Below are 27,310 nucleotides of genomic sequence, written 5' to 3'. Positions count from 1 at the left end.
TTCCCCACCACTTTTTGAAAGCATTTGGTTAAAATGTTCTGAAAAATCAAGCGATGCTTAAGACTGGTTTTGTGGTCTAGTGTCACATATGTTGTGTTGTATGCTTATGGTGTGTTTTCTTGTACATATGTAATGAAATTCATTGTAATCATTTATTAAACGCGCTGCTGTTTTCTACGGTATGGTGCTTTGGCATTGTTCGGTTGAGCTGGTGTTGCAGGGACTGTTACATGTGTGATGTGTGCATTCGACATTGTTAAGGGTTTATAAATTTATGCTGAGTATTTTCTTGTTGTTGACTGGCCTACGCTATGCCCATTTTTGATGCGCGTTATTCAATATTTTTCCTGTCCTGCAGTAATGTTTTTATAAGATATTTTGTCCCCACCACTTTTCAACACAAACTGACGCCCCTGTTGTGTAGCATTACCATGTCAGTGTATTGATTCATTGTCCCTTAATGGTTTGCAAGAGACATTTAATACACTTATAATTAATATTAAATAAAGTAAGCGTATTTAACTAAGACGTAGGCTATTTAATAAACTGAGCGTATTCATCTGTCAATACGAAACGCGACTTGGCCATTCTAATTAATGATCGGAAGAACGCGTATCGATCAAAGTTACTGTAAAATATGCACGCATGTCCATTTATACTCAATTTTGGTCAAATGTGGATTATATCATTACACTGGCAAGAATATGGTTACATGTAAATATGCCGTACCAAGTATGACAACGCTACATTCAACTGCTTTTGATATACAGTGTTTTTTTCACTTTCTGAAAAGTTACCGTTTTGGACATACGTGAGTTTCATCAGGCAGCGACGATATATATATATATATATATATATTTTTTTTATGCAATTACAAAATATAAATAATAGAAAAAACAAAACACACGTTAACAACAAAATAAAAAAAACTTTTTTTTCCAGTAACAAAGATATAAAACAACTCAATTTACATGTACAAAAGGGAGTAGGAAGAAGTAAAACTTATGTACTCCTACCCCTTTATATTAGTCAGCTTCTGTTTGATGTGCACATATAGCATGTGTTGATCTAACTCTGGCTCTCGTATATCTCCGTCTAGGTGTCCCCGCGAGCAGTGAGAGCGTACGCAGTCGAGAGCAGATCCTCCAGACATTGATCGACCTCTCCAGATCCTTCCAGGACATTGCTGACCGCTGCCTGTTAGTTCTGCATCTGGAGGTCAGGTAAGTCCAACCACTTTTTCTTTTTTGGTGCACTGTTCCTTTAAAACCAGTTTGTATCCAAGCATCTCGCACTTAAAGTCAGCCCAACGTGGAGCACCGATAGGTCATTACGCCTGCTCGCACCCTCCCTCCAGCTCGCCCGAATATTCTCTGATATGATCCTGTTTATGATTTGGAAACAATAACTCCCAGCTCCCGTGCTACGCGTTATTGACTATTTCCATCAAGCAAATTTCCCCTGACAGTGCTTGAGGGTAAATTAAGCCATCGGAGAAGGTAAGAAGATGGGGTGTAGGCTTTATGGTTTGGTAGCGGGGCGGCTTCGTATAAAGCGTTCGTAATGGTGAATGGGAAAGAGGAGGTTTTATTGCAGCGATGCTGACGGGAGGCCATTACCGAAACTATCTTTGTCTTACCCCTTCCCGCTTGTGTCCGTCTCTTTTTTTGTTGTTAATCTATGCACCAAAAATAACAATTGAATGAAAGCATTTTTGTGAAATGAAATAAATACAAAATCTAGTTTTTTAAACTATCTGTGTGTTTGTATTTGTCCTGTAAACGTCTCTCTGCCTCGTCAGGGTCCACTGTTTCCATTATCTTATCCCCCTGGCTAAACAAGGCAACTACGCCATCGTGGCCAATGCAGCCAGCATGGACTACGACCCCCTGGTGGTAAAGCTGAATAAAGACATCAGTGCCATAGAGGAAGTGATGGGAGCCACCCTGCAGCAGCACAAATTCCAGTATATTTTCGAGGGTGAGTGACCTCCTTCCTTAAGAGGAATTGTACGTCTGTTCCTTTCAGCCGAGACCGCATTTCTTCTCTCTGTCATCCTGCAGGTTTGGGTCACCTGATCTCCTGCATCCTGATAAACGGGGCTCAGTACTTCAAGCGCATCAGCGAGTCCGGCATCAAAAAGATGTGCAGGAACATCTTTGTGCTCCAGCAGAACCTCACCAACATCACTATGTCACGCGAGGCCGATTTGGATTTTGCCAGGTAGAATACACACACACTGTGTTTATGTGGTTTCTGGTGCTTACAACACAGATGTCCATCATTTAGTTTATAGGGAACAAATACTGATAAAGTGTAATTGTTAGTTGCTTTGGATAAAACCGGCACTATGTGAGATTGCAACAACAGAAGAATTCCAATCCAAAGAGCTTTGTATGAAATAAGCTCCCTATACCCATAAATAGTGCACTATTTGAAGGGACAGCCATTTTGTAATGGTGAACGAAATTATATAGTGGACATTGCCGATTCAATCTCATAATGCATTGCGATAATCTGTGTAAAACCAATGTACACTCAACGACTAACCGGTACACCCTTACTGTGAGGCGTGTGCCAAATGAACTCCAAGATGCCGCCCATTGTGCTTCCGATCAAGGTCACTGGTTACATATATGAAACGCACATTTGCGGACCATTTTAAACAATAAACTAATGTAAGGACATTCATTCTAACTTTTCCAAAGCGGTTCTCAAAAATCGTGCACCCCGCCTTTAAAGCCCTTAGAAGTTGCGTTGAAACTGCAATTATTGGGGTCTAAAAAAGTCTATTAAATTGAGAAAAATCCTGGAATGTTTTTCTTAAAAAACTTAATCTGTTCTTGACTCAACAAAGACAGACATCAACATTTAAGAAGACATGGGGATGAGTAAATTATTGGGATTTCTTTTAAGAAAGTTGCATAATCCTTTAAATTCTCATTTAATATCTGGTGCAAATGGGTTCAAAGCAATCCAAATCATGAAGGCACATCCGAATCCAAGTTTGGTCCTGTTTCCTGAGATACCTTCATCGTCTTGTCCCACAGTTATATGCGTGCGTGTGGGAAATGTGATTGGTCGAACCTGGTCACACTGCAAAAAATTATTTTCAAGAAAAAAAATTCTTAGTATTTTTGTCTTGTAACCAGTGATGCCGGTAACGCGTTACTTAGTAACGCGTTACTCTAATTTTACCACTTTTTTTAGTAACGAGTAATCTAACGCGTTAATATTTTCAAACCAGTAATCAGATTAAAGTTACTTATCCAAGTCACTGTGCGTTACTATTTTTGAAATTTTCCTTAGTAAAATATACATTTTCTTCTATATTTCTTCTTGCGTCTCGGGAAGTGAAGTCAGGTGTGCGACAAGTCACGTTTTCAGCACGAGGACAATTCAGGTCACGTGTAAGCGACACAAACGTAAACAACGTACAATGGAGAGAGAAGAGAGATGCAGCTACAAAAACACTACGTCAAATTAAAAAAAACAAAACATTTGGAGTCGCGGCACGGCGCGGACAGTCAAACTAAGAGCAAGTCCCACCCGGTGATGCGAAGCAGTGTGCAGGAGTTCATCCACTACCCAAACAACAAAAGCTGGACTTCAGTGCAAAACCAGTAAGTGTGGGAGAGTTGAAGAACGAAAGTAACAAAGCGATTTTCTCCGAGCCCTGATAACATCTAAATCTCACTATGACAGCATATAAGCAAATAACCTCTGAAAGAGTTGACAAATATCGCGTTATTTACTCACCGATTTCCACGTGTAGTTCCAGAACTGTGTTTTCAACCATGATAAGTACATTCCAAAAGCGGTCTTTTTTTCTTACAACGCGTTGTGTTTCTCGTTTCATGTGTTACAATACTGATAAATCTACAAGGTATTTACTATATAACATCCTGAAGACTTCTCAGTTTTTCAAAATAAAAGTAAGTCGAGTTTATAGAGTAAGTAGATCCTGTCGGGTCAAAAGTAACACTTGTTAGTTTTGTCCCGCTGCTAATACTGTGTATAATATGGTAAAAAATTGATATTATTCTAATTTGATTTAATTTTATTTTCATAGTGTTCAAACTATTGAATTTTTTTTAGTCTCAGCAATTTAAGTTTGTACTGTTGGTTGCTTTTGAAACATTTGATAAAACTGAAATTTAAAATAAAAATGTAATTTAATTATTTTTTACAAAGATAAATGACAAAATAAGTTTGCAGTTACATATTAAAGAGGTCATAGTAATATATATTTAATAAAAACAAGTGTAACACAAAAATCTATCATGTTTTGTTGTGTTACTTTTGACCCACCTGTGTGTTACTTTCGTCCCTGCTGTCAAGGTCAAAAGTAACAATTCACTACTCTTGTTTAAAGTGAAATTATTCAGAAGTCGTTTTACATTTGTTCAAAATTCCAGCTGGTTTTGATAGACCACACTTGTGAGTTATTGACCACAACAAAAATATATCTCTGTCTAAAACATTAACTTTTAAAATAAAGTTTTTCTGAAAATGGCCCCTGCTCTTCCCTATTTATGTTAAGTGAAGTCAAGAAAGACTCATATATATATATATTTTAGTTTTTTAAAACAAAACAGTTCAACTTAAAATGTCAGGAGATACATTGTTGACGTTACTGTTAAAAATGCACTTCCAATAAAGTGAGTGTTGGCAAAGCGGTTGTCATTTTTAATGTTGAGGCAGTGGAGGTGTTGGCAGCTACTGGAATGTAACTAACAAAGTAACTTGTAATCTAACTTAGTTACTTTTAAAATCAAGTAATCTGTAAAGTAACTTAGTTACTTTTTAAAGGAGTAATCAGTAATCAGATTACTTTTTCAAAGTAACTGTGGCATCACTGCTTGTAACAGTAAAAATATCTAAAAATTCTTAAATTAAGATGCTTTTTCTTGATGAGCAACACGACCCAAGAAAATAAGTCTAGTTTTAATTTTTCTTGAATTTAATGTTTAAGAAAAATGTTCAAGATTTTTTTGCCTACCCCATTGGCAAGTTTTTTTGCTTGTTTTATGCGCAAAATCATTTACATTTTATGTTTTTGGTCTAAAAACTAGACTTATTTTCTTAGGTCATTTTGCTCATCAAAAAAAGCATCTTAATTTAAGAATCTTTAGATATTTTACTAAAAACAAGATAAAAATACTAAGAATTTTTTTTCTTAAAAATCATTTTTTGCAATGCAAGTTCAAAAAAATTAAATGGCGCCCTAGAAAGGGTCTGGAGCACAAATTTAGTGTAATTTTTTTTAAATTAACTTTTTACAACTTTTGATTGCATTTCTAGCGAAAAATTAGTTTTTAAATATGGGTTTAGTTATCACAAAGGCGCTCTCTGTTTATATTTCACACAGAATTCCGTTACGCTGCCTATAAAGGCTGTCTGAATGCATTTCCCAGAGCTGCCTTCATGCCGCCGTCATTGGCTGGGACTCAATCAGCTCCCTTGTTCAGAAGTCTGGGCACTGGTCAGGGAGTCGGCCATTTTAATGGTGTCTCAATCGCAAAATCCTTTCAGTGCACTGAAACATTAGTTCCCCAAAAATTCCCACAATGCAACACAAAAAAACAGTGAGCATTGAAAAATCACGCAACTGAAAATCACGCGAGCAAACTCAATAAACTTCATGAAATGCGACAGAACGTTTATAAAGACAAACATTTGTTTTAGTTTTAATATAAACACACATTGCTAGACAGAAAGGGACCACAATCTACTCAATATTTAAATGTACACTGCAAAAAAAGATTTTCAAGAAAAAAATTCTTAGTATTTTTGTCTTGTTTTTAGTAAAAAATCTAAAAATTCTTAAATTAAGATGCTTTTTCTTGATGAGCAAAATGACCCAAAAAATAAGTCTAGTTTTTAGACCAAAAATATCAAATTGAAGTGATTTTGTGCATAAAACAAGCAAAACATTCTGCCAATGGGGTAAGCAAAAAAAATCTTGAACATTTCACTGAAAAAAATTATTTACAAGAAAAAAATTCTCAGTATTTTTGTCTTGTTTTCAGTAAAAATATCTAAAAATTCTTAAATTAAGATGCTTTTTCTTGATGAGCAAAACAACCCAAGAAAAAAAGTCTAGTTTTTAGACCCAAAATATCAAATTTAAGTGAATTTGTGTATAAAACAAGCAAAAAAATCTGCCAATGGGGTAAGCAAAAAATCTTGAACATTTTACTTAAACACTAAATTCAAGAAAAATTCAAGAAAATTTCAAGAAAAATTTGCTTACCCCATTGGCAGATTTTTTTAATGCACAAAATCACTTCAAAAGCATCTCAATTTAAGAATTTTTAGATATTTTTATGAAAACAAGACAAAAATACGAAGAATTTTTTTTTCTTGAAAAAATTTTTTTGCAGTGTGACCAGGCTCGACCAATCACATTTCACGCACACACGCATTGGCAGAATGTTTTGCTTGTTTATGCACCAAATCACTTCAATTTGATATTTTTGGTCTAAAAACTAGACTTATTTTTTGGGTCATTTTGCTCATCAAGAAAAAGCATCTTAATTTAAGAGTTTTTAGATATTTTTACTGAAAACAAGACAAAAATACTACGATTTTTTTTAAATAATTTTTTGCAGTGTAATATTCCTCCAAATGTATGCACGGATATGTAAGAGAATAAGGAAAGCGTTTTTCACAATATACTTTAACACGTGTTTAAAAATTAGTCCGAGAGATGTTGGTTTTGCTGGTTGTTGATGAATAACAGCTGCGAAAGATCACAACGCGCTTAAACAGTCACGTCACAGGAAAATAAGTGAACAGTGTCCCAATGTGAAGTGAGCTTTAGAGTCCTTACCAGTGCCTGAACCGGCATACAAGGCCGATGCTGTATTTTGTGTGTGACACATCAGTCCATAGATGTCAATGCATTAGAGAACACTGATGCACATAATGAAAGAGGCTTTAATTTTGTTAAGTCAATAAATATCAGCTATATATATACTGTAGATCGCTAGCAGTATGTTTCTACATTTTTATGAGAATATTACTGTCAGAGAAGTTAAATAAAATAGATGAATGTGTGTTTTGTGGTACAAACAATGATCAATACTGCTGCATGATTATTATTGCGCTGACTTATTGACAACCCCCCCCCCCCTCCTCACTTGAAACCTCCTTGTTGCTAACATGTAGTAACACCAACATAATAAAAGTCCACTAATGCACGACACACAGTCAGTGTGTAAAGGGCCGTGCGTGTATACGTATGTATCTGTTGTGGATTCCTTGAAGAAGATGTAGGCACTTACAGTTTGGATGGTAGTGATGCTAGAAATGAGGAAGAGGAGAATCGTTGGCTGCTCTCCCATCTGAATGCTGGCTGTGGGCGACTGGGCCAAGGACACGGTAATAACCATCGATTCGAGTTAACGCTGAGCAGTGCACTGGCCAAACCCAGCAGCGTTCACCGCAGACTTTGGACGCAGTGCCATCTAGTGATTAGAAAAAAGGGTGTCGTGGCATTAACACTGCAGCGCTGGCTTCTACACGTGAAGATTGAGCTTAGGGTTTATTTAAATGTGAGCGTGAACGGTGTAGGACTGGTATCAGAGGATCTGAAGTGTTGAAGTTTAAAGCATGATAAACACAGTTGCAGATTCGCTGAATAGAAATGACCTTGGACTCGATGTTGGTTCAATCCCCTGGCAAAATCACAGTGCTTTTACTCTCACCGGCACACAAACACGCATACACACACCATCTGCTCATAACCTTAGCGCGAGCCAGACCATGTCCCAGAGTCCTGCAGGTGCTTCGGTAATGTCTAATCAACGTCACCGAATCTGGCAGGTGACTGCTGTTTGTGTGTGGTTGCATTTTTGTGTGTGTGTGTTTCAGTTTCGGTATTTCATTACCTGGAAAGGCAAGATGGATGGAACTGATCAAGGCTTAAAAATGAGATAACCAATAATTGCTCCATATAGATATCCTGGCATAATTCATACACATTTTTATGCAGTTGTCATAGTGACAAACAGTGGCTCTCAATTTCTTGTGTATTTAAATGGTAAAGCGTTGTGTAAAAATAACGCCAAGGTCACGGGATTGATTCGGTATGTGAATGTTTTGTGTTTGGTATCTAAAGCTTCTAGTAAATGTAAAGTGGCCTTCACATTGTGAATTGAATCCTTTCGATTTTTATTTGACTGGGATTCTGCAACTTTCAGAAGTAACACAATCGTTCATGGATACTGAGGCATCATCATTTGCCACTTTTGTGGTATAATTTGATTTAGGTTACTGCATTCCCATATGACATTCAAACACAAAATAAACTCTTTATCAAATCTATGGCTGCATTTACACTGCAAATCTTGATGCGTTACTTCCGGGTTGTAAAAGTTGCAGAAGTGCGCCACCTGATGGATAATAGTGGGATTGTGGAAAGCCGTAAATTCTCTTCATTGGCAGAGAAGCGCTTTCTCTTAAAGGTGCAGTGTGTAAATTTTAGCGGCATCTAGTGGTGAGGTTGCAAATTGCAACCAACGGCTTAGTCCACGGCTCACCACTTGCTTTTGAAACAAACAGAGAAGCTATGGTAGCCGCCACCGGACAGACATGTCATTGTCGGAGACAACTTAGTAGAAAAAATTGTCCTTTGAGGGCTTCTGTAGAAAAATGGCAGCACAAAATGGCGGCTTCCATGTAACGGGACCCTCTGTGTATGCAAATAAAAAGGTCTCGTTCTAAGGTAATAAACATATAACGGTTCATTATGAAAGGTCTTTACACATCCCTGATAATATAGTTTTGTTTATTATTTTGCATTTCTGTAAAAAAACCTTCTAAAAATTACACGCTGCACCTTTAATTGACGTCAGTGACGGGAAAAGAGTTAAAAGTGTCTCATATCTGAAATCTGCATTTACACTAAACTCTTGGCAATACAATTCAAGGTAGACATACTGACCTGGAAAAGCTTAAACCACAGAGGAAGTAAAATGTCCCAGTATGCAATGGACACAGACTAAATAATTATACATGATTATAGAGCTTTTTTTGTAACAAGGCATAAAACTTCATCATTACTCCACTAAGCAGAGTCATCGTCCTCCATTGTGTTGCTATGTGATCACATTTACAATTCCACACAACACATCTTGAAAGGGAAATATCCGATCTGTCCACTTACATTGCGGACGCGAATGCATGTATCAGATTCATATCCGATTAATTTTCACATATGAATAAGGCCTGAAACCGTTCGGAGAATATTGGAATCTATGCGCTTTTTTCCTGCTTACACATTTGAGTGATTCTCACGAAATCCAGATTTAGAAAGTGTCCAGAATCAGAATTTTTAAAAAGCCCGTGAAGCCAATTTGTTTTGCACATATATACGATTAAGGTCTGAACTTACTATAAACATTATTTTTAGAAGATTTAAAAAATATTTTTTATTACAATTTTTTAGATAATCGTTATAAAATTATCATTACCGCAACATGATATTACCTTAAATATATGCATTTACAAACTCATGTTTCAGTAACGAGAACTAAAATGTTGTGTAGGTACTATGACAAACAAAATTTCAACTTTTATCTGAAGAGAAAAAATAAGAACTGCTTACCTGGTAGCCACCTTGAGTGTCACAGTCAATTATGTCCCTTACAACAATTTTTTCAAATGTTAGTTCATTGAGGGCTTAAACAATGATTGAAAATTGTTGCGGAGGATGAGAAAATTGGTCTTGGACACATTTATATTCCTTATTATTGTCTCTACATTTACCAATGATGACCAAATACCACATGTTTCTTTACTGTAAATGTTTATAGTATAACATGCACTGACGCGTTTTATTTAAAAAAAAAAATATTATAAATATTTCCATGTCAAACAACCCAAATCCAGTCATGGACACATTGCGGTATTGAAACTTTTCCCCCGTTAATGTGGAAAAAACAACAAAATTGGTTTGTATGATGTCATTTGAAATCATGTGCAAAAAAGTACATGAAGAGATGTTTGTAACTTTATACTTATTTTGATACTCTTACTTTGCATTTACTTTTTTTATCAAAATGTTTCATAACACCTCATAAGTCTAATTTCGCAAAAATCACCCATTTGTGGGTCATATCCGATCTGTGCCACAAAAATTGTATTACATTTGCAATGTAAATGTGGCCTAACTGGGCAGTTCATAGACAGAATGCGCATCAGACTTTATACCACTGGCTACTTGAGACTAACAAGCAACCAAACCTCTAGCAATTTAAACATTTTCAGTATTAATGACCCTTATGATATTATCACAGATATAACCCTCTCTTTTACAAGAAATGTGAAACTGCTAGATCAATGAGGAAAAGGTAATTAGGAAGTCTCTGGGACTCACCTGGTTGATTGACATGTGGGGATCAGAGGTCAGGGTGTTGGAAAAGCACACGTCTAGTGAGGCCATTTGTAAAGGCCGCTGGAAAAACGACATTTAGCCGGTGTGTCAAGGTGACGGCCAGGTCTGTTTACACCCGGACTGCTCTGTGCTTCTGATAACCGCTAAACAAACCCGCAGTTTCACCTGACAGCACATTCATCTTCGTTTTTGTGTGTGCGCACGTGTACGATTTGAAGATAATTTGTTCTACCACTGTATACTGTGTATACAAATAGTATACACATAACTATGCAACACGTTAAAACTAATGTTTAATGTGTGTTTCTTATCAACCGAACATTTAGGCCAAGTCTCTATGCATGTGAAAAATTACAGTAGCATAAACTATATACATTAATAGTAATTACACACCATGTTTCACTACTGTAAGTTTCGCAACCAGCAGATATTCGAAAATGTTCTTGTCAAAATATAAACTCTGTTTACATAAGTTTTGTTTAAAGAGCACCTATTTTATTGCTAAAAAACAACGTTATATTGTGTGTTTGGTATAATGTGTTCCCGTGCTTTATGGTTAAAAAACACATTTTCCACATACCGTACATTTTTGTAGCTCCAGATATACTGCTTTTCAAACGCATTGATTTTGTACAAAACTCATCGATCTGAAAAGCGCTATGTCTCTGATTGGCCAGCTAATCTGTACGTTGTGATTGGCCTGAATACCTCTGACGTCAGTTAGAAATGTGACGCTCCTTACCATGTTCGAAAGATTTGTTCGTCATGCTATTAGGAGTTAACTTACATGCTGTGAGTCCAAGCGGGAGGAATTATGATAATGTCTTTCTTGTTTACCCCAACAGGTCCAGGAAGTAAACTGTTGCCTACAATCCGTGTGTTTGTTGTAGTCCTAGAAAATAGATTTACGTTAAAAACAATAGTTTACTTTGGGGTTTGTACCTTTTGCATATCGTTAACATGTACTATTACACACTTACACACCAAAGGAAATGTAAAAACGTGAATCGGACCTTAGTTGCTCTTTAAAGTATTGCTAGCGATGAAGGGCTGCGAAATATAACAAAATTATCGTAACAGTCCAAATATTCATATTTCAATGGTATGCAATAAGTGAATTACTTTAATACATTAAAAAGTAACATATAATCGAAGTTTTAGGTCAATGCAGAGCAGAGAGAAAGTTTTCAGTTGAAATATATCTGAATATAATTTAAATCAATTTTATAAACGTAAAATGAGGGGTTTTTAGCGACATCTAGCGGTTTATGTATTTTGTGTTTAGGGCTGTGAAAATGCGTCGATGTAATCGTTGACGTCAACGCAACAAATATGTTGACGCAAAATATGCGCGTCAAATTGTCAGACCCAAAATGGCGGCACCGGAGATTAGTAGCAACGCAAGTGGCTCCACGCCGGTTTCACACCGCAAGCGTAAGCAGTGCATAAGCGGCGCATGTTTTTTTCCAAATATGGGTACGTTTCTTCAAAAACACCAAATTATGAGCAAAAACTGAGATAATTACATTTTTATTTTTTTGATAGAGATCAGATTCAGACCGATTCTCAAAACTTACATGGACATGCAGCTGTTTGTCCTAGGGCGATACTTCCGGGTTTTATTAGTTGCGGAAAGCCGGAAATACTCGTCATTGGCAGGGAAACGTTTTTTCTTAATTGACGATTTAACTCCTCAATGGCGGGGAAAGAGTTAAGGTATTGCATATCGTATAATGCATTTTTTAGCAAGTTATTGAATGTCGTGCAGCCCTATTGTGATGTCTTTCTCTAAAACAGTGGTTCCCAAACTTTTTCAGCGTGCGGCCCCCCTTGTGTACGTTGTATTCCTTCGCGGCCCCCCAAAGAAAATTTGTGACAAAAAACTGTTCTAAAACTCAACATTTTAACAAAAAATACATTAAATTATATAAATTATATATATAAAAAGTAGTAGTTTTGGTTAGTAACCTTATATTTTAGGTTTAATTACACAGAATTCATGATAAATTAATGTATTTCATAAAATGTCATAAACTGGGGCCCCCCTGGCACCATCTCGTGGCCCCCCTGGGGGCCCCGGACCCCAGTTTGAAAACCACTGCTCTAAAATAATCCCAGTTGTTTTGATGTAATTTATCTAATACGTTTGTAAAGGTATGAATGTTAATGGATTAAATTTATAAGGGTGTGTAGACATACTTTTGGGGGCTACCAAAATAAAATGCTTTCACTACTCCATGGTTGGGTAAAACGGGGACAAACCAACTCTTTCAGCCCAAATGCTAGCTTGTTTTAATCCATGTTTGGGTCAAATAAATTTAACTCAACGGTTGGAGTTTTCTCTTTTTGACCCAACAAATATAATAACCCAGCATTTTCTCTTTTTTAATCTTTTCATTATTATCCAAATCTTAGTTATGCTTGAAAAAATGCCGCCATTAAAACTGTCATTCACATGCACGATCAAACTCCCGTCAGATAGCAGTTTATAAAACCACACGATCAGCAAAGAGCACTCAGTAGCTAAATACATAATGTCATTGTGCAGCGGCCCAGCAACAGTTTCCATAAACCATTTATGAGCCTGCTGCACTCTCCCATAATTCCTACTGTCCTGATGTTTTCTCTCCAGCAGACCAAAGCCAAGCAACCCCACATTAAAACCGACCAGCTGATAAAACCACAGCAGCCCATCTGCGAAACGTTCCTATTAACGGGAAAGTCGAGCGGGAGGGAACGGACGGGAAGCCCGATACGCACTCCTGCACGGAAAGCATTAGCGTTTGTTACCGTGGTGACAAGCATGTGTGATGTATTTGATGGAGAGGATCATCTTGGGCATCTTGCCTGCTCCTCCCAGCTGCTAACTAATGTGTTGTTGAGAATGCGCTGACAAAGTAAGGCCCCTAATGGCTTTAATATTGTACACACTGGAAATTGGAGGAAATGAATTGTGCTGATTCCAGTTTTTCTCACCGTCTCCCTTCACGCCATCATACATCTCCCAGCGTCCTTCGCTCCACGCATCATAAATTTGCCTAGCGCTCTTTGTGCGCAGTGTTGTGCTCATAGAAACTAATTAAAACCTAATGGCGTTCAGATAAACACCCGCGCAGGTGCAGGTACTACATCTGAAAAGTTTCTGTTCTTTATTATCTTCTAATGGAAGAGAAAATTTGGAAAAGAGTGAAGAAGGAGGTCTTAAAAGCCACGAGAGTTAATCAGATTCGCTAAATGCCTTTTAAATGTGCGTTTAATGAAGTGCACGGAAATAGAAGCATGCGCAAACATGCACATCTCTTTATGTTGACCTCTGTGGTGTTTATGTTGAAGTACTGTAAGCAGGTGAAAGTAAAATTAGGTGGTGTTCATTGTTTGCTCAGAGCTCTCATGAGCAGACAGTGCTGGTCTGGTAAATAAAGAGTTGTAGTGGGACACTACTGTCAGGGTTTATATAAGTGCCTGTGTTTTTTGGTGTGTCAGACATGAATGGAGGTTAATGGAGCTGGCCTCTCTCTGTCCTGCAGGTGCACTTGTGCTCGATTAACAGTTTTGGCACAAACAAATTTCAGGATTTTGGGTCTGAATATTACACCAGCTAAATTGTATGATGTGATCAACTTTTTATATAATTGTTAATCTGTTAAACCGTTAGAGCTCAGCCTTTGATAAATGGGTTCTTCAGAGGGCACAAACGGTAAGAGAGCAATATTTCGTAGACGATTTGGTAGCGGGAAGCAAATCTGTTAGTTTTGCATTTGTGTGTCTATGTTTTCCCCTTTCGTTTAGCTCTTCCTCTCCAGCTACCATCTCATTGTGGTTTCCATAACAACAAAGCCTTTTTGGTTTTCAAGAAACCGAGGCTTATTAAGTTACAGTTTTGAAAAATCTCTCTCTCTACATTTGTAGCTAAAACATAGCAGATATCTACTGTATATCTATGTACAACAAATGTATGTGTGGTATCTGTTACGCAAATCTTAAAAGTGCATGCTAGGGAGATGTGGGTGTGCTAAGATGTTCTGAATGGCTTTATGGGAGCGTGTACACCAAAACGTTTACGTCCGCGGCCACGTATGTTTTCAATTGTTTCCAATGGAAGTGCCGCGCTTTTCAAAAGCACAAGCAGCTGGCGGGTTTTGTTCGTGCTTACCGGCCCTCAGAGTTTATTTCAGTGCTGAGCGCCCAGAAAAAATTTCAAATTCGGGTGAAACGCTCAGCTTGTCAATGTCACTTTTTACTTGGCCTTCCAATCACAGTAAAGGAGGAGCGGGACATATATTACAATAACCAACCCGCACATCGTTTAACGACTGATAAACAAAGCAGAAGTATCATAGCAACCAAAGTGCTTAGCTGAAAAAACACTGGCCCACAGTTAGCGTCCGCCTACAGTTTAAGGCGTTTAAAAGCTTTAGTGTACACGCCCCATAAGGGGCGGGATACACCAAAGCTTTTTTACGTGGCTGAAATGCCTGGAGGACGTCGAATGCCAGCTTTTTTTTCATCTGAGCGCTTTGGTAGCTGTGATACTTGAGCTTTGAGCCGGTTGGTTGTTGTGATACTTGTCCCGCCCCTCCTCCACTGTGATTGGACGGCCATGTGAGAACTGACGTTGACGAGCTGAGCTTTTCACCCAAAGTGAATCTCTTTAAACTCTAGATGCTTAGTGCGGAAAAAATCTGCCAGCTACTTTTGAAAAACTCAGCGCTTCCATTGGAAACAATTGAAAACATGGCCGGCCGCAGGCATAAAAGCTTTGGTGTGCACGCCCCTTAACTCTTTCCCAGTCAGCATTTTTTTAAAGCGAGGTGCACGATTTTTGAAAAACGCTTTGGAAAAGTCAGTCGGGCCAAGTACCAAAACACACTTGTAGCCAATCAGCAGTAAGGGGAGTGTCTACTAACCGACATCGTTGCCTGGGTTGCGTATGTGTGGGGCGGGTCTATCAAAAGAAGGTCCAGATTCTATTGGGGTATTGGCGTGTTTGTTTAGGTGATTTCAAATGTCAACATTGGCTTTCAGAGATCGTGCACCCCGCCTTTAAGTTGCCAGCCAGCACCAGAATATTTTTGATTTTCTCAAAAATTTAATGCATTCCAGAAAATGTTTTTCTTTAAATATATAAACATACAATACATGAAAAAAGACCCTCTGCTTTCAAAAAAAAATGTGTTCTCTGTTCATCACCTTTCAAATATGGGTAGGATTATTCAAAAATACCTAATTTTGAACAAAAAGCTGGACGAATTGCATTTTTGTAAAGGACTTTTGTTAGAGATCAGATTTAGAGTAATGATCAAAACATACACAGAGTGTTTACTTCTTTTTCGAATCTGTATACAGGTATGCTATAGTGTTTAATACCTTCTGCATATAAAGAAAATATGGATTGAGGTAAAAACTTCTTTTTGGCAGGGAAGCATTTTCTCTAAATTAATGAGATATCTCGTCAATGGCGGGGAAAAAGTTAATTGTGGTATTCTGGGTTGCCAGTGCTAGATCTTATTTTGCGTGCACGCTGCCAGCGACTTTGACACTGTGTGTCGCCCATCCTTTTCAATGAGGTCGTTATAAACAAATGAGTAACCTTCCTCTACTGTAAATAAATGACGAAAGACTGATGACATGAACTCCCTTGCTTCACACTCATTGGTAGTCTCCCGAAAGTCGCTTGTCATTTGCATAAACTTTGTTGCATAGCTGGACATGCCCACTTCCTGTCGCCAACGGCTGGGAGTCGGCAAGTTTCCATTGAATGAACAAGATCGTGTGACAAGTCACTCAACCTCAAGTCTTACATGGAAAGTTCACCAAAAATCATTTACTCCCTCTCATGTTGTTATAAACCTGTATTCATTTCTTTGTTCTGATGAACATAAAGGATAATATTTTGAATAATTGTAACCAAACCATTCATGAGCCTCATTAAATTCCATAGTATTCTTTTTTCATACTATGGAAGTAAATGTGGCTCATGATCAGTTCATTCCTCAAAATATCCTCCTTTATGTTCATCAGAACAAAGAAATGTATACAGGTTTGTAACAACATGAGAGGGAGTTAATGTTGAGAGAATTTTCGTTTTTAGTAAACTATCCCTTTAATGTTCTTTGGCTCAAATGAAAATGGTTATTTTGATCACTTACACATCACGTCCAACAACAGGGGATGACTTGCACATACATTTTTTTAAATTATTTTATTAATAGTGATGCTCGCCTTAGCAAGCCAAGCACACAATAGCTATCACAGCCTTGAAGCATCTTCATATTATTATAGTTTAAAAACTTCATAAGTACATAACCTCTCATTCCTAAGATAACTGTCTGGCTATGCTTCAAAATTTACACAGACTTCTTCACGTACAAGCTCCAATTGCCCATTTGCGCCACGGTTTGCTCTGTGCCGAGCACTTTAAAAGTGAGAGATGTTTAAAATGGGCTCTACGGCTCATTTAAAGTGCGGCCAAAATTCTCCGAAAGAAAAGGTAGCGGGAAGAGTGTGCCAGCTTGATAGGAAAGTTTAGTGAGAGAGAGTTCAAGACGTTCCTGCTGGCTAAGGTGTTTTCTGTGTGCCTCAGTAATGTGGCATGGGAGAGGTGCTTTAGGAGAGAGAGATTCAGGGCCGTTTGCTCTGATGGGGTCAGAAACTCATTCAGCTCTTATCACCCCTGTTACAAATGTGCGTCTGCTGCAGAAATGAAAGTTGTAAGCTCTTTGTGAGACAGTGTATACATGCTCATGTGTAAGTTGCCCCTGTGATCTCTGATGTTTGATGTCCTATGGGTCAACATCATATTTAGGCCAAAAAGTCAAGTACTTTTAAAGCATCAGATGCACTTAGATTGTGCTTGGTAATGCAACAATGTAGCATTTGAAGAACTCATTTGAAAAAGGCGCTAAACGCCACCTCCTTAAAAAAGAAATACCGTATTTTTCGGACTATAAGCCACAGATTTTTTTTCATAATTTGGCTGGTGCTGCGTCTTATAGTCAGGTGCGGCTTGTAAGTCAGTTTGAATTAATTTTGACATTTATGAGGCAAGAGACATCATTACCATCTACAGCCGCAAGAGTCCGCTATATACTGCTCCTGTATTTATGTAATTCAATGGATTCAGTGATGTGGAATGACAAGTATGCGAACTTCACGCTAGTTGGCTTGTTGTGTTAATTTAGCCTATTCAACCTTCCAGGTAAGTTCTGTATGCTATTGTGTATCGTTTGATTAACTGATAATATTACTTTAATGTACAGACATCTATTCAGCCTGCTGTTCTGTCTGCTATTGTTTAGTTGAATAACTTGCCTTTCCAAATTAAATGTCTGTTCTTCGGCTAGGATTTTGTGAAATAATTTCTAAATAAATGTGACGAGTAGTTCACTGTGTGACTTCTATATGTTATTTAGTCTTAATAACGCATTTTTGAATGATGCGACTTATACTCCGAGCGACTTACAGTCCGGAAAATACGTTAATTATATTGACCGAATGCTATCGGCACATATTATATGTTCGTCAAATACTTTAGCTTTAAATCTCCCATAGGCCATTCTGAAATACAGGTTTTTTGCATAATCCGTTAAAACGTCACGTCTATTTTTCGCAAAGTCCTGAAAGACGAATGCGAAACGACCGTAGCTCATGTTCAAACTTGCGTCTCTTGTAAGTACTTGGACCTAAATACAACCCTAATGTGGGAGCCACATGCATCACAGTGCCCCCATGTGTGCATCAGTTTCTTAATTTTTAGGTTTTTACTGAAGGGCAACCTTCCGATCTCTCTGATGAAACCAATACGGAAGTGAATTAAACTGCAATTCATTGACTGGCAGCTAGAGGTAGGCTCCAAAAGGGTGTCAATTGCAATAGACCCTCATGTTAAAATGCCCACATTTACAGTGGAAAACAAAATGTTTACAGTCTGGTACAAATAGGGCTGTGACGATTATGAAATTTTGGCTGATGGTTAATTGCCTAATAAATTGTGGCGATTATAGCGAGTATTTGTCTGTTTTATTGCTTTGACATTTAATTCTCATAAAAAAAATTTGTTTATGAAATAATTTTAATATATTGTTGTGATTATTTAAATTAAATCTTTTGCAAGGTTTATCTGGCAGTAAATATTAATACACATAACACATATTTAAAATTAATCTGATACTGTCTCGTTTATACAGGCGCTACAGCTCCACCTTGTGTTTTTTAAAGAGATGTGCAATCATTGCAGTGATCTGAAATCATCTTGATGAGGTCAAACAATCGCGATGAGACGATTATTTAATCATTGTGACAGCCCTACAAAAGGTGTTTTTAGTCTATATAGCTAATTTTGCCCTTCATGACAACTGTGAGGGGGTGATTTGTTTTGTAACTGATCCTTTTAAATGATATTAAGCCTTAAATTTTTGCATTATTAAGGGCGTGGCCACTTGAGTGACGGGTGAACTGCCACTGCTGTCACTAAAGTCGAGTTAGGCGGGCGTGGTTTCAGCAACCAGCCACCTCAGCTTCACCCACGTCCCACCTCTTTAACCATTTTCGGTTATCAGCAAGTGATGCGCTGTGACATGCGGCCAAGATGGCGAGGGCAGGGCCCTCCAACTATTGGCTTCAAAAAAGATCTTCTAACCTACGGATGACGTCACGGACACTACGTCCATATTTTTTTATAGTCTATGGTTTTTACATCCCGACTTTCATCTTTTATTGCATCTTTAGTGTTTTTGCAACTATTTACTATGTCTTTTCTAAAGAAGTGGATTTTGTTTTTGTTTTTATTTCCCATGCACTTTTACTCTTTATTTTATCCTTAAAGGATTAGTCAATTTTCTTAAAAAAAAAAACCTCCCCACCATGTCATCCAGGGTGTTGATGTCTTTCTTTGTTCAGTCGAGAAGAAATTATGTTTTTTGAGGAAAACATTCCAGGATAATTCTCATTTTAATGGACTTCAATGGACCCCAACACTTAACAGTTTTAATGCAGTTTCAGTTTCGAAGGAATCTGAGCGATCTCAAATGAGGCGTGGGGGTCTTGTCTATCGAGATGATTGTCATTTTTTGCAGGAAGGATGGGAAATATGCACTTTTGGACCACGAGTTCTCGTCTTCCTTCGGTCCTGTGACGTGCCAGCGCGACCTCACGTAATACGTCATCGTCACACAGCTGGAGGAAGACGAGAGGTCGTGTTTTGGAAGTGCATATTTGTTATTTTTCTTGCCAGAAATGGCAGTCGTTTCGCTAGATGGGCACCTTGTGCCTCATTTGGGATCGTTTGGAGTCCCTTGAAACTGCTATTTTGAAGTGCATTGAAGCTGTTGAGTGTTGGGGTCCATTGGAGTCCATTGGAATGGGAGGAATCCTGGAATGTTTTCCTCAAAGAACATAGTTTCTTCTCAACTGAACAAAGAAAGACATCAACATTTTGGATGACATGGTGGTGAGTAAATGATCTGGATTTTTTTAAAGAAAATTGACTAATCCTTTAAAAACAGTGAAGTTTAGCAATAAGGGTATCTTTATATTTCAGTAGTATGTCCTTTGATATAACACACTCTCTTATTCTTTCTCTCTCTCTCTCTCTCTCTCTCTCTCGCTCTTTTTCTCTCTCTCTGCAGGCAGTACTATGAAATGTTGTATAACACTGCCGACGAGCTGCTCAACCTGGTGGTTGATCAAGGGGTGCGTTACACAGAGCTGGAGTACATCAACGCGTTGAGTCTCCTGCACCGCAGCCAGACAGGCGTGGGAGATCTGACCGTGCAGAACATGCGACTGCAGCGCCTCAAAGAGATCATCTGCGAGCAGGCTGCAATTAAACAGGCTACTAAGGACAAGAAGATCACTACAGTGTAGACACACAAGCCGAGATCATCTATACAGCCATTTGTTACTGTCATTAGCCTCCATCACGCATTAAAACCGATCTTGCAAAAAGCTTTGTAGATTTGCATCTGATTTATGCTTTTGTTTAGTTTTGCCATGTACCTTTTTTTGGTTTGTGAGATACATTTCAGATCAGGGCTTTGCACACACAAACACACTCATGGAGGGAACGTTCTCATACCTTGTTTGGTTAAGCCGGGCCACACCTTTCAGAAAAGAGGAAGGATTCTCTCGCTGTGGCTCCGGGACATTTTCTTCTCATTTTCTTTCTTTATCAAAAGCGCTGCTCTCAATTATAAAATCTTCCCGCGCAACGTCGCCGTCGTGCCCGGCCTGCAGCTTGTGTCTGGAATAACAGATGCCAGATTAGAAAGGCGGACTTTTATCAGGCTTAAAGAAACAGCTCATCCGGTGTTTGTTGATTTTATTTTTTCCTCTGGGAATAGAAATAGGAATTGCTAAACTCATTCAGCATTTCTTAAATGTGTGTGGGGTGCATTAGCTTATTCTGTATTAGTGCATTGTCATAGATAGACAATGTGTTTGATGGCAAAATGACTTGAGCTTTTATAAGTAGTCTTTAAGTCTCCAACCATTATTATTAATCATGTTTGCGGTTTATTTCAGAGCTTCTCATTCAAACAGACACAGCTCACTCTGTTCTTAGCTGTTTAGTTCATTAATTAAAGCTAAATGTACTTAACAAGAAAAAATGAAAAGCCCTGTCAATACAGAACACAGGCATGAAGCGGGAAGCCACCATGGCAATTCATCATAATGACTCTACCCTTCAAACCAATAATTGCCAAAGAGAGAGGAACACAGCTGCGACATATTTCATATTCTCAGCACATCTGAATCGTGTGGTGGGAACAATGTGTCATGAATGATGTAGTCATGTTATATGAGTGATATACTAAAAAAACTGTTTAAAAAGTGTTTAAGTGCAATTTTAGTGCCCCACTCAATGACTTGTATGCTCATATAAGCATTATAGCATTTTCAAAAGAATCTTCATTAAAACTTAATCAGATGGGGTTTGCATAATATCCGATAAACACTATTTTATGCATTATTTTCTTTTGTGTTTTTTATTCATGTTCTCTATGCTTTGTGTTTAATGCAAATCTTACTTAATGGGATGTACATGCTTGTAAAATACATATGGGAGCTGCATATTGGGTCTTCATCATTGCAGTCCCCTCACAGCCCTGGACTACTGAATTTGAAATTAATTTTGCCAGTGTAAATGTCTGAATAAAAATAAATGAATTTAATAGACCGAAATTGATTTCAGTTGTAATTATGTTTGATAATATTTCTTCTTATTTGCTCAAAAATGCCAGTATATTATGAGGTTATTTGTAATATTTAATTTAGGATGTACTGTCAATAATTATAGTAGCCTACATTCGATGTTATAAATATATAATAGTAAATATACTTATGTATGTCATAAGACTTAAATATCAAATTGTTTCTATATTCATTTAAAAATTATTTAAGAATACAATAGTGCTCCAGTAGCCTACTGCGCATGCGCACAACGCTTTAGTTTAGTGTGGTTGCCAGGTAACCGCAGCGCGTACAACTTGTAGCTCTCCCGCGGCCGGTGTATGAAGGTTGCTTATATTCTTGTAGTTTACTTTGTTTTAAAAGCAAATAAGTTGTATTTAGTTGTAAAAGTATCAAGGAGTCAATTTATGGCGTTTGTGTTGAGCTGAACATGTCAGCCTCCCGTCTTTCTCCATAATAAGCGCTGCTCTCTGGAGACTGAGGAACACACAGAGATATCAAGAGATGAGCGATGACACGGTCAATAAACACCACAACAATGGAGGTAAACAGCCGTTATATCACTCTAATTTACTGGTATGTTATCTGACACTTTACTATTTGTAATTCGTGCACTGTAAATTAGCAAATACATTTAAAGCGATCGTTTGGCACAGTGGTTTTAGTGATTAAAGCAATATCGAGAGGCTAACTTCCTGTATTCGTTAATGTGACATTAAGAATGATGGTGAATTAAGGGAAGAGGAGGTATCCAAAGGCCTGTCTAATCTGGGACCTTCAGCAACGGGACTCCAGCACACCTACCTGTACCTCTCTGTGCCAGTGAGTCACACCAGAGATTACACAATATGTTTATATTATACTGTGTATATGTATATTACATTACATACACTGCTGTTGAAAGTTAAATGTTATCTTTAAATCTTCTGATCTTAATGTGTATGTATTTTTTTACAACACAAACATTTTATTTAAAAACAATGTTTTTAAATGGATAACTTTAGTTGGACAGAATAAAGAAGAAAAAGCAGCCAATAACTGATTACATTGAATATGTGACCCTGGACCACAAAACCAGTCATAAGGGTCAATCTACGACTACTAAATGGAGATTTATACATCATCTGGAAGCTGAATGAGTAAGTTTAGGATTAGGCTGGTAGGATTGGACAATATATGGCGGAGATACAACTATTTGAAAATCTGGAATCTGAGGGTGCGAAAAATCTAAATATTGGGAAAATCGCCATTCAAGTTCTTAAATGAAGTCCTAACCAACAGATATTACTACTGAAACATATTTTTATATATATATTTATCGTAGGAAATTTACAAAATATCTTCATGGAACATGATCTTTACTTAAAGTCGCAATGACATTGAAATGAAAAACTGTCATTTGTTTTGGAATATTGTGTTTTTTTTTTTTTACTACAAATGGCTTACCTGTGAGCTTCATTATTCATAATTATTTGTGCCCTCACAATCTTTAAAGAGCACCTATTGTCCGATTCATGTTTTTACATTTCCTTTGGTTTGTAAGTGTGTATTAGTAGAGTTGTATGGTGGTCCGAGTCCACCTTTTTCGAGTGCGAGTCAAGACCAAGTCATTAAACATCAAGTCCGAGTCCAAGTCCGAGTCCAAAAGGGTCCGAGTTGGACTTAAGTCCCAGTTCTTAAAGGCCGAGTCCAAGTCGAGTCCGCCCGAGTCCAGAAAGTAATTAAATTTAAAAAAGATAAGAAAATTTGTATTGTAAATTGTTACTTTCTATTAATACTTTAACCTTTCAACCCATTAAACCAATGGGAATATAAAAATGTAATAAAAATACCTCAATTGCATCTTATCATTGCCATTGAACATTTTTATTTTATGTCAACTAGTTTCCCATCAAAAATGATTTCAAAGAAAAGAAAGGGATATAGAGGTATCTTCTTTTTACCAGATGTCTTGCAAATAAATTCTCTATGATTTTCGTAAGTAAAACAAATTATTGCTGACTTTGAGGACATCGTGGTAGCCACGCATTGTGTGTGATTTGTGTGTTTGTCTGCACGTATGATGCGACTGGCTGCTGCCTGCCAGTGTGTTGCAGTAAAATAACAGGACTATCTAGTAGTTAATCAAGTGTTTAAACGTACATCATAAACAGATCTCTCTTCTGAAAAAATTAACTCTTAGAAGGGGAAAAAGTCTTCTGTATGTGCGGTTCAGAAAATGACAGGCACGAGGTTTGCTGACTAGTGTTGCCTGATCTTGCCCTTAAAAAACAGCGAACAAGAAAAATCCAATAATAAACCAAAATAAATCTAAATGCTTTACTTCAAAGATCAAAATATTGGGACCGGCACCTTCACACTTTATTAACACCAAAAACTTGATTGCTTCATGAGCCAAAAGCCATAAACGGTTAAGCGCCAAAACGATACTTACGTACAAAAAAGCTGAGGACCTGGCAACACTGCAAGACCGCGCTGTGAAGCAGCGTCACAAAAGAAGCGTAATACACAACGCCAAGACGCAGGTTTATTGCAAAACACAATGCTGTTCGATTATTTTGGTCAAAGCTGTAAATGATAAACACGTGAGACGGTAGGACGTTGCTACGGTTATTTCTGTGTCAATCATCACATTTTCGGGAGTGAGTCTTGTTCCGTACAGACATGTAACGAACATTTAGGGGATTCACTCCCGCATTTAAATGCGGTTGTCACCCCCGAAAGTTTGCAGTGTGTATGAGACAGTGAGACATTAATTCATTTCTCATCTTAAGTTTATGCTGGTTTTATTGTTACACATGACACGGACTCGACTGTACTCAGGATATTTTACGAGTCCAAAATGTCCAAGTCCATGTCAAGTCCGAGTACAAATTCACCCGAGTGCGTGACAAGTCCAAGTTCATTCAAAATTGGACTCAAGTCCGGACTCGGGTCTGAGTCCAAGTTTGAGTACCCCAACTCTATGTATTAGTACATGTTAACAATATGCAAAAGGTACAAATCCCAAAGTAAACAATGACGCGAGTTATCGTCTCCAACGTAAGTCTCTTTTTTTGGACTACAACAAACACATGGATTGTAGGCAACAGTTTACTTCCTGGGATTGGTGACGTAGAGAAGACCGACATTATCATAATTCCTCCCGCTTCAGACTCACAGCCTGTAAGTTAACTCCTGTTAGCAACCAAGTCTTTCAAACATGGTAAGGAGCGTCACATTTCCGGCTGACGTCAGAGGCATTCAGACCAATCACAACGTACAAGTTAGCTGGCCAATCAGGGACACAGCGCTTTTCAAATCTGTGCATTTCAGGAAGAGAGTGAAATCTGGAGCTACAAAAATGTACGGTATGTGGAAAATAATGTTTTTTTTTACCATAAGGGCACGCAAACACATTGTATTATACCAAATATACACAAATAAAATTGTTTTTAGCAATGAAATAGGTGCTCTTTAATCAAAAATGCACATTTCCTCCTCTCCTCGATCTCTTTACTTGCGGTCATATGGTATGGCAGGTGGGCGGGGTCTGGGAAAAGATTGCAGCGATTAGCAAATAGCAACGTGACCCAACTACAAACGATCCAATCAGGTCTCAACAGACGAATTTCAGTCAGATATACGTCACCACGGGAAAAATAAGACAATTGCTACTTCTGTTTCATGGCAACTTTAATATCTTCTTTATTTTTGGCATAAAAATTTATCATTTTAACTCACAACGTATTGTTGGCTATTGCCATAAATATACCCGTACGACTTAAGAATGGTTTTGTGGCACAGGGTCACATGTGATAACAGTTATGATTAATTTTGGATGTATTTAGTCAGCATAATTCCCATCAGTACATTATTCTATAGTTGATAAGTTTACTATTATTCTATAATGTGGAAAAACATATAAATTTAATATTATTACGTAACCCTATTTTAACAGAAGTGTAGATACAATGTGACCCAATTTGTGAAAAGTTATTTTTAATTTACATTTTCTGCATAATGTATAGAACATTAATATACCCTTGATATCTTAAATATTGACTGAGTAAGGTCATGTCAAAGATTTAAACTATCAATGATTGAAAAATGTGACGCTACTAATCTCATAATTAAATTGAGACGTCAGCCTGGACTTCACTGGTAGGGTCATATAATATAATATAGATATGTTATATATATCCTTATAGGGACTTACAGATCTTTGCAAGTATTTGCCTTATAAAATGTACCATGTTTACTCAATAAAGTGGAATATAAATGTATTTTTTAGAAAGCAAACTGATTTTGTTTACTTGTATGCCTTTGCTGGAAAGAAACCGAAGTGGCCTCCAAATTAAGTTTACATCACATTTCTAATGCGTCATACTCTGCTCTGGTTTCACAGTTTTTCCGGACGACATTTTATTGGCACCTTAACCAAATTTCTCATTGTGTTTGGCCACAGGGGCGAGACTTGAAAAATGTCTCCATTTTATGCAATTATATCCCTCTTCAAAAGCTGGAGCTTCCCTGCAATAATATAAAAGGTAGGTTTACACCAGCTTAATATTTGGGTTACAAGAAAACTATATGGTGAAATATAATTTGCTGTCATGTTTCAGATGCACTTCGATTTGTCTCGCACTAATGTAGATATTTGCTCTAATATCCTCTTGTTGAAAATGTTTGCCGGATAGTTTTTTTCCAACGGTGCCCTTCATGGTTGCTTGGGAGCGTGATGAATAATCTCAGCTGTGTGGATGGTTGTCATCCATCTTTTTCCTGCTGTTTCTGCTTAATGTTTTGTGACTGGTAGATTTATCCTGCGTGAGTCACATGCCACACCTCATCATCCTGGATGTGTCCCACAACCAACTTACAGATTTCTTTGGGTTCCAGGCGCCAAAAAACCTCAAGGTAATTCAGTTTAGTACAGAGAGGTTAATGTGATGTTGGATCACATAACACCGAGTAACTGAAGAGTAAGAGATGTTTTACAGTAATACAGATGTTACAATACTAACTTGCTATAATGTTTTCTACAGGAAGTAAATTTCTCATACAACCAAATGTCAGTCATGAAGGATCTCTCGGAGTATACGTCTTTGACCAAGCTGATTCTTGACTGTATCCTTTAAAATATTGCAAAGTGTTTAAAACAAACATTAAACTGTTATTTAATTTAGTAACGCTCAAGGCATGACATCATTATTGATTGGCTCAGGGAAAATGGCCCCAAGTTGTCAAAATAAGATATTAATGATGTCATCCTAAAAGGAAAGTTCAGAATAACGTGTGATGAAAAGTCATTCGCAAACATGAGCAGTGTTTAAAGGTGCAATGTGGGACTTTTAGCGACATCTAGTGGTGAGACTGTGAATAGCAACCAAAGGTCACCCCTCCATTTCGAAGCTGCATAGGGAAGCCGCCACAGGACAAACACTCCATCGTCTGAGACAATGTATTAACAAAACCCTATCTGTAGACCAGTTTGTCCGTTTAGGGTTGCTGTAGAATTATGGAGGCAACTTCCATGTAAGGGGACACACGGTGTATGTAGATAAAAACAGCTTATTCTAAGGTAATAAAAAACATACAGTTCATTATATAAGGTATTTATATACCACTGATAATATACACTTACATAAAGGATTATTAGGAACACCATACTAATACTGTGTTTGACCCCCTTCCGCCTTCAGAACTGCTTTAATTCTACGTGGCATTGATTCAACA

At 37.6% G+C, this 27,310-nt stretch overlaps 2 protein-coding genes across 4 annotated transcripts in view; both read left to right on the top strand.

The window, feature by feature from the left end:
* The window catches only part of exoc4 (exocyst complex component 4), a 222,905-nt gene extending 201,328 nt beyond the window's left edge, over window positions 1-21,577 (top strand). The window contains exons 15-18 of the mRNA XM_073868399.1: window positions 1,100-1,223; window positions 1,802-1,980; window positions 2,064-2,223; window positions 20,029-21,577. Of these exons, the coding sequence (XP_073724500.1) occupies window positions 1,100-1,223; window positions 1,802-1,980; window positions 2,064-2,223; window positions 20,029-20,266 (701 nt within the window). The 3' untranslated portion in view covers window positions 20,267-21,577. The remainder of the gene's footprint in view (window positions 1-1,099; window positions 1,224-1,801; window positions 1,981-2,063; window positions 2,224-20,028) is intronic.
* Window positions 21,578-21,839: 262 nt separating this feature from the next.
* Window positions 21,840-27,310, top strand: part of lrguk (leucine-rich repeats and guanylate kinase domain containing) — a 43,461-nt gene continuing 37,990 nt past the window's right edge. For 2 of the 3 annotated variants that reach the window (XM_055190560.2, XM_055190562.2), the window contains exons 1-5: window positions 21,840-22,136; window positions 22,313-22,414; window positions 26,040-26,121; window positions 26,391-26,491; window positions 26,620-26,701. In XM_055190560.2, coding sequence (XP_055046535.2) covers window positions 22,104-22,136; window positions 22,313-22,414; window positions 26,040-26,121; window positions 26,391-26,491; window positions 26,620-26,701 — 400 coding nt within the window. In that variant the 5' untranslated portion in view covers window positions 21,840-22,103. The remainder of the gene's footprint in view (window positions 22,137-22,312; window positions 22,415-26,039; window positions 26,122-26,390; window positions 26,492-26,619; window positions 26,702-27,310) is intronic. The other variant, XM_055190559.2, reaches the window with a different exon arrangement.

The sequence above is a fragment of the Misgurnus anguillicaudatus genome, chromosome 1 (assembly GCF_027580225.2).
Source record: "Misgurnus anguillicaudatus chromosome 1, ASM2758022v2, whole genome shotgun sequence".
Classification (NCBI taxonomy): Eukaryota; Metazoa; Chordata; class Actinopteri; order Cypriniformes; family Cobitidae; genus Misgurnus; species Misgurnus anguillicaudatus.
This window is presented reverse-complemented; position numbering and strand designations above follow the sequence as displayed.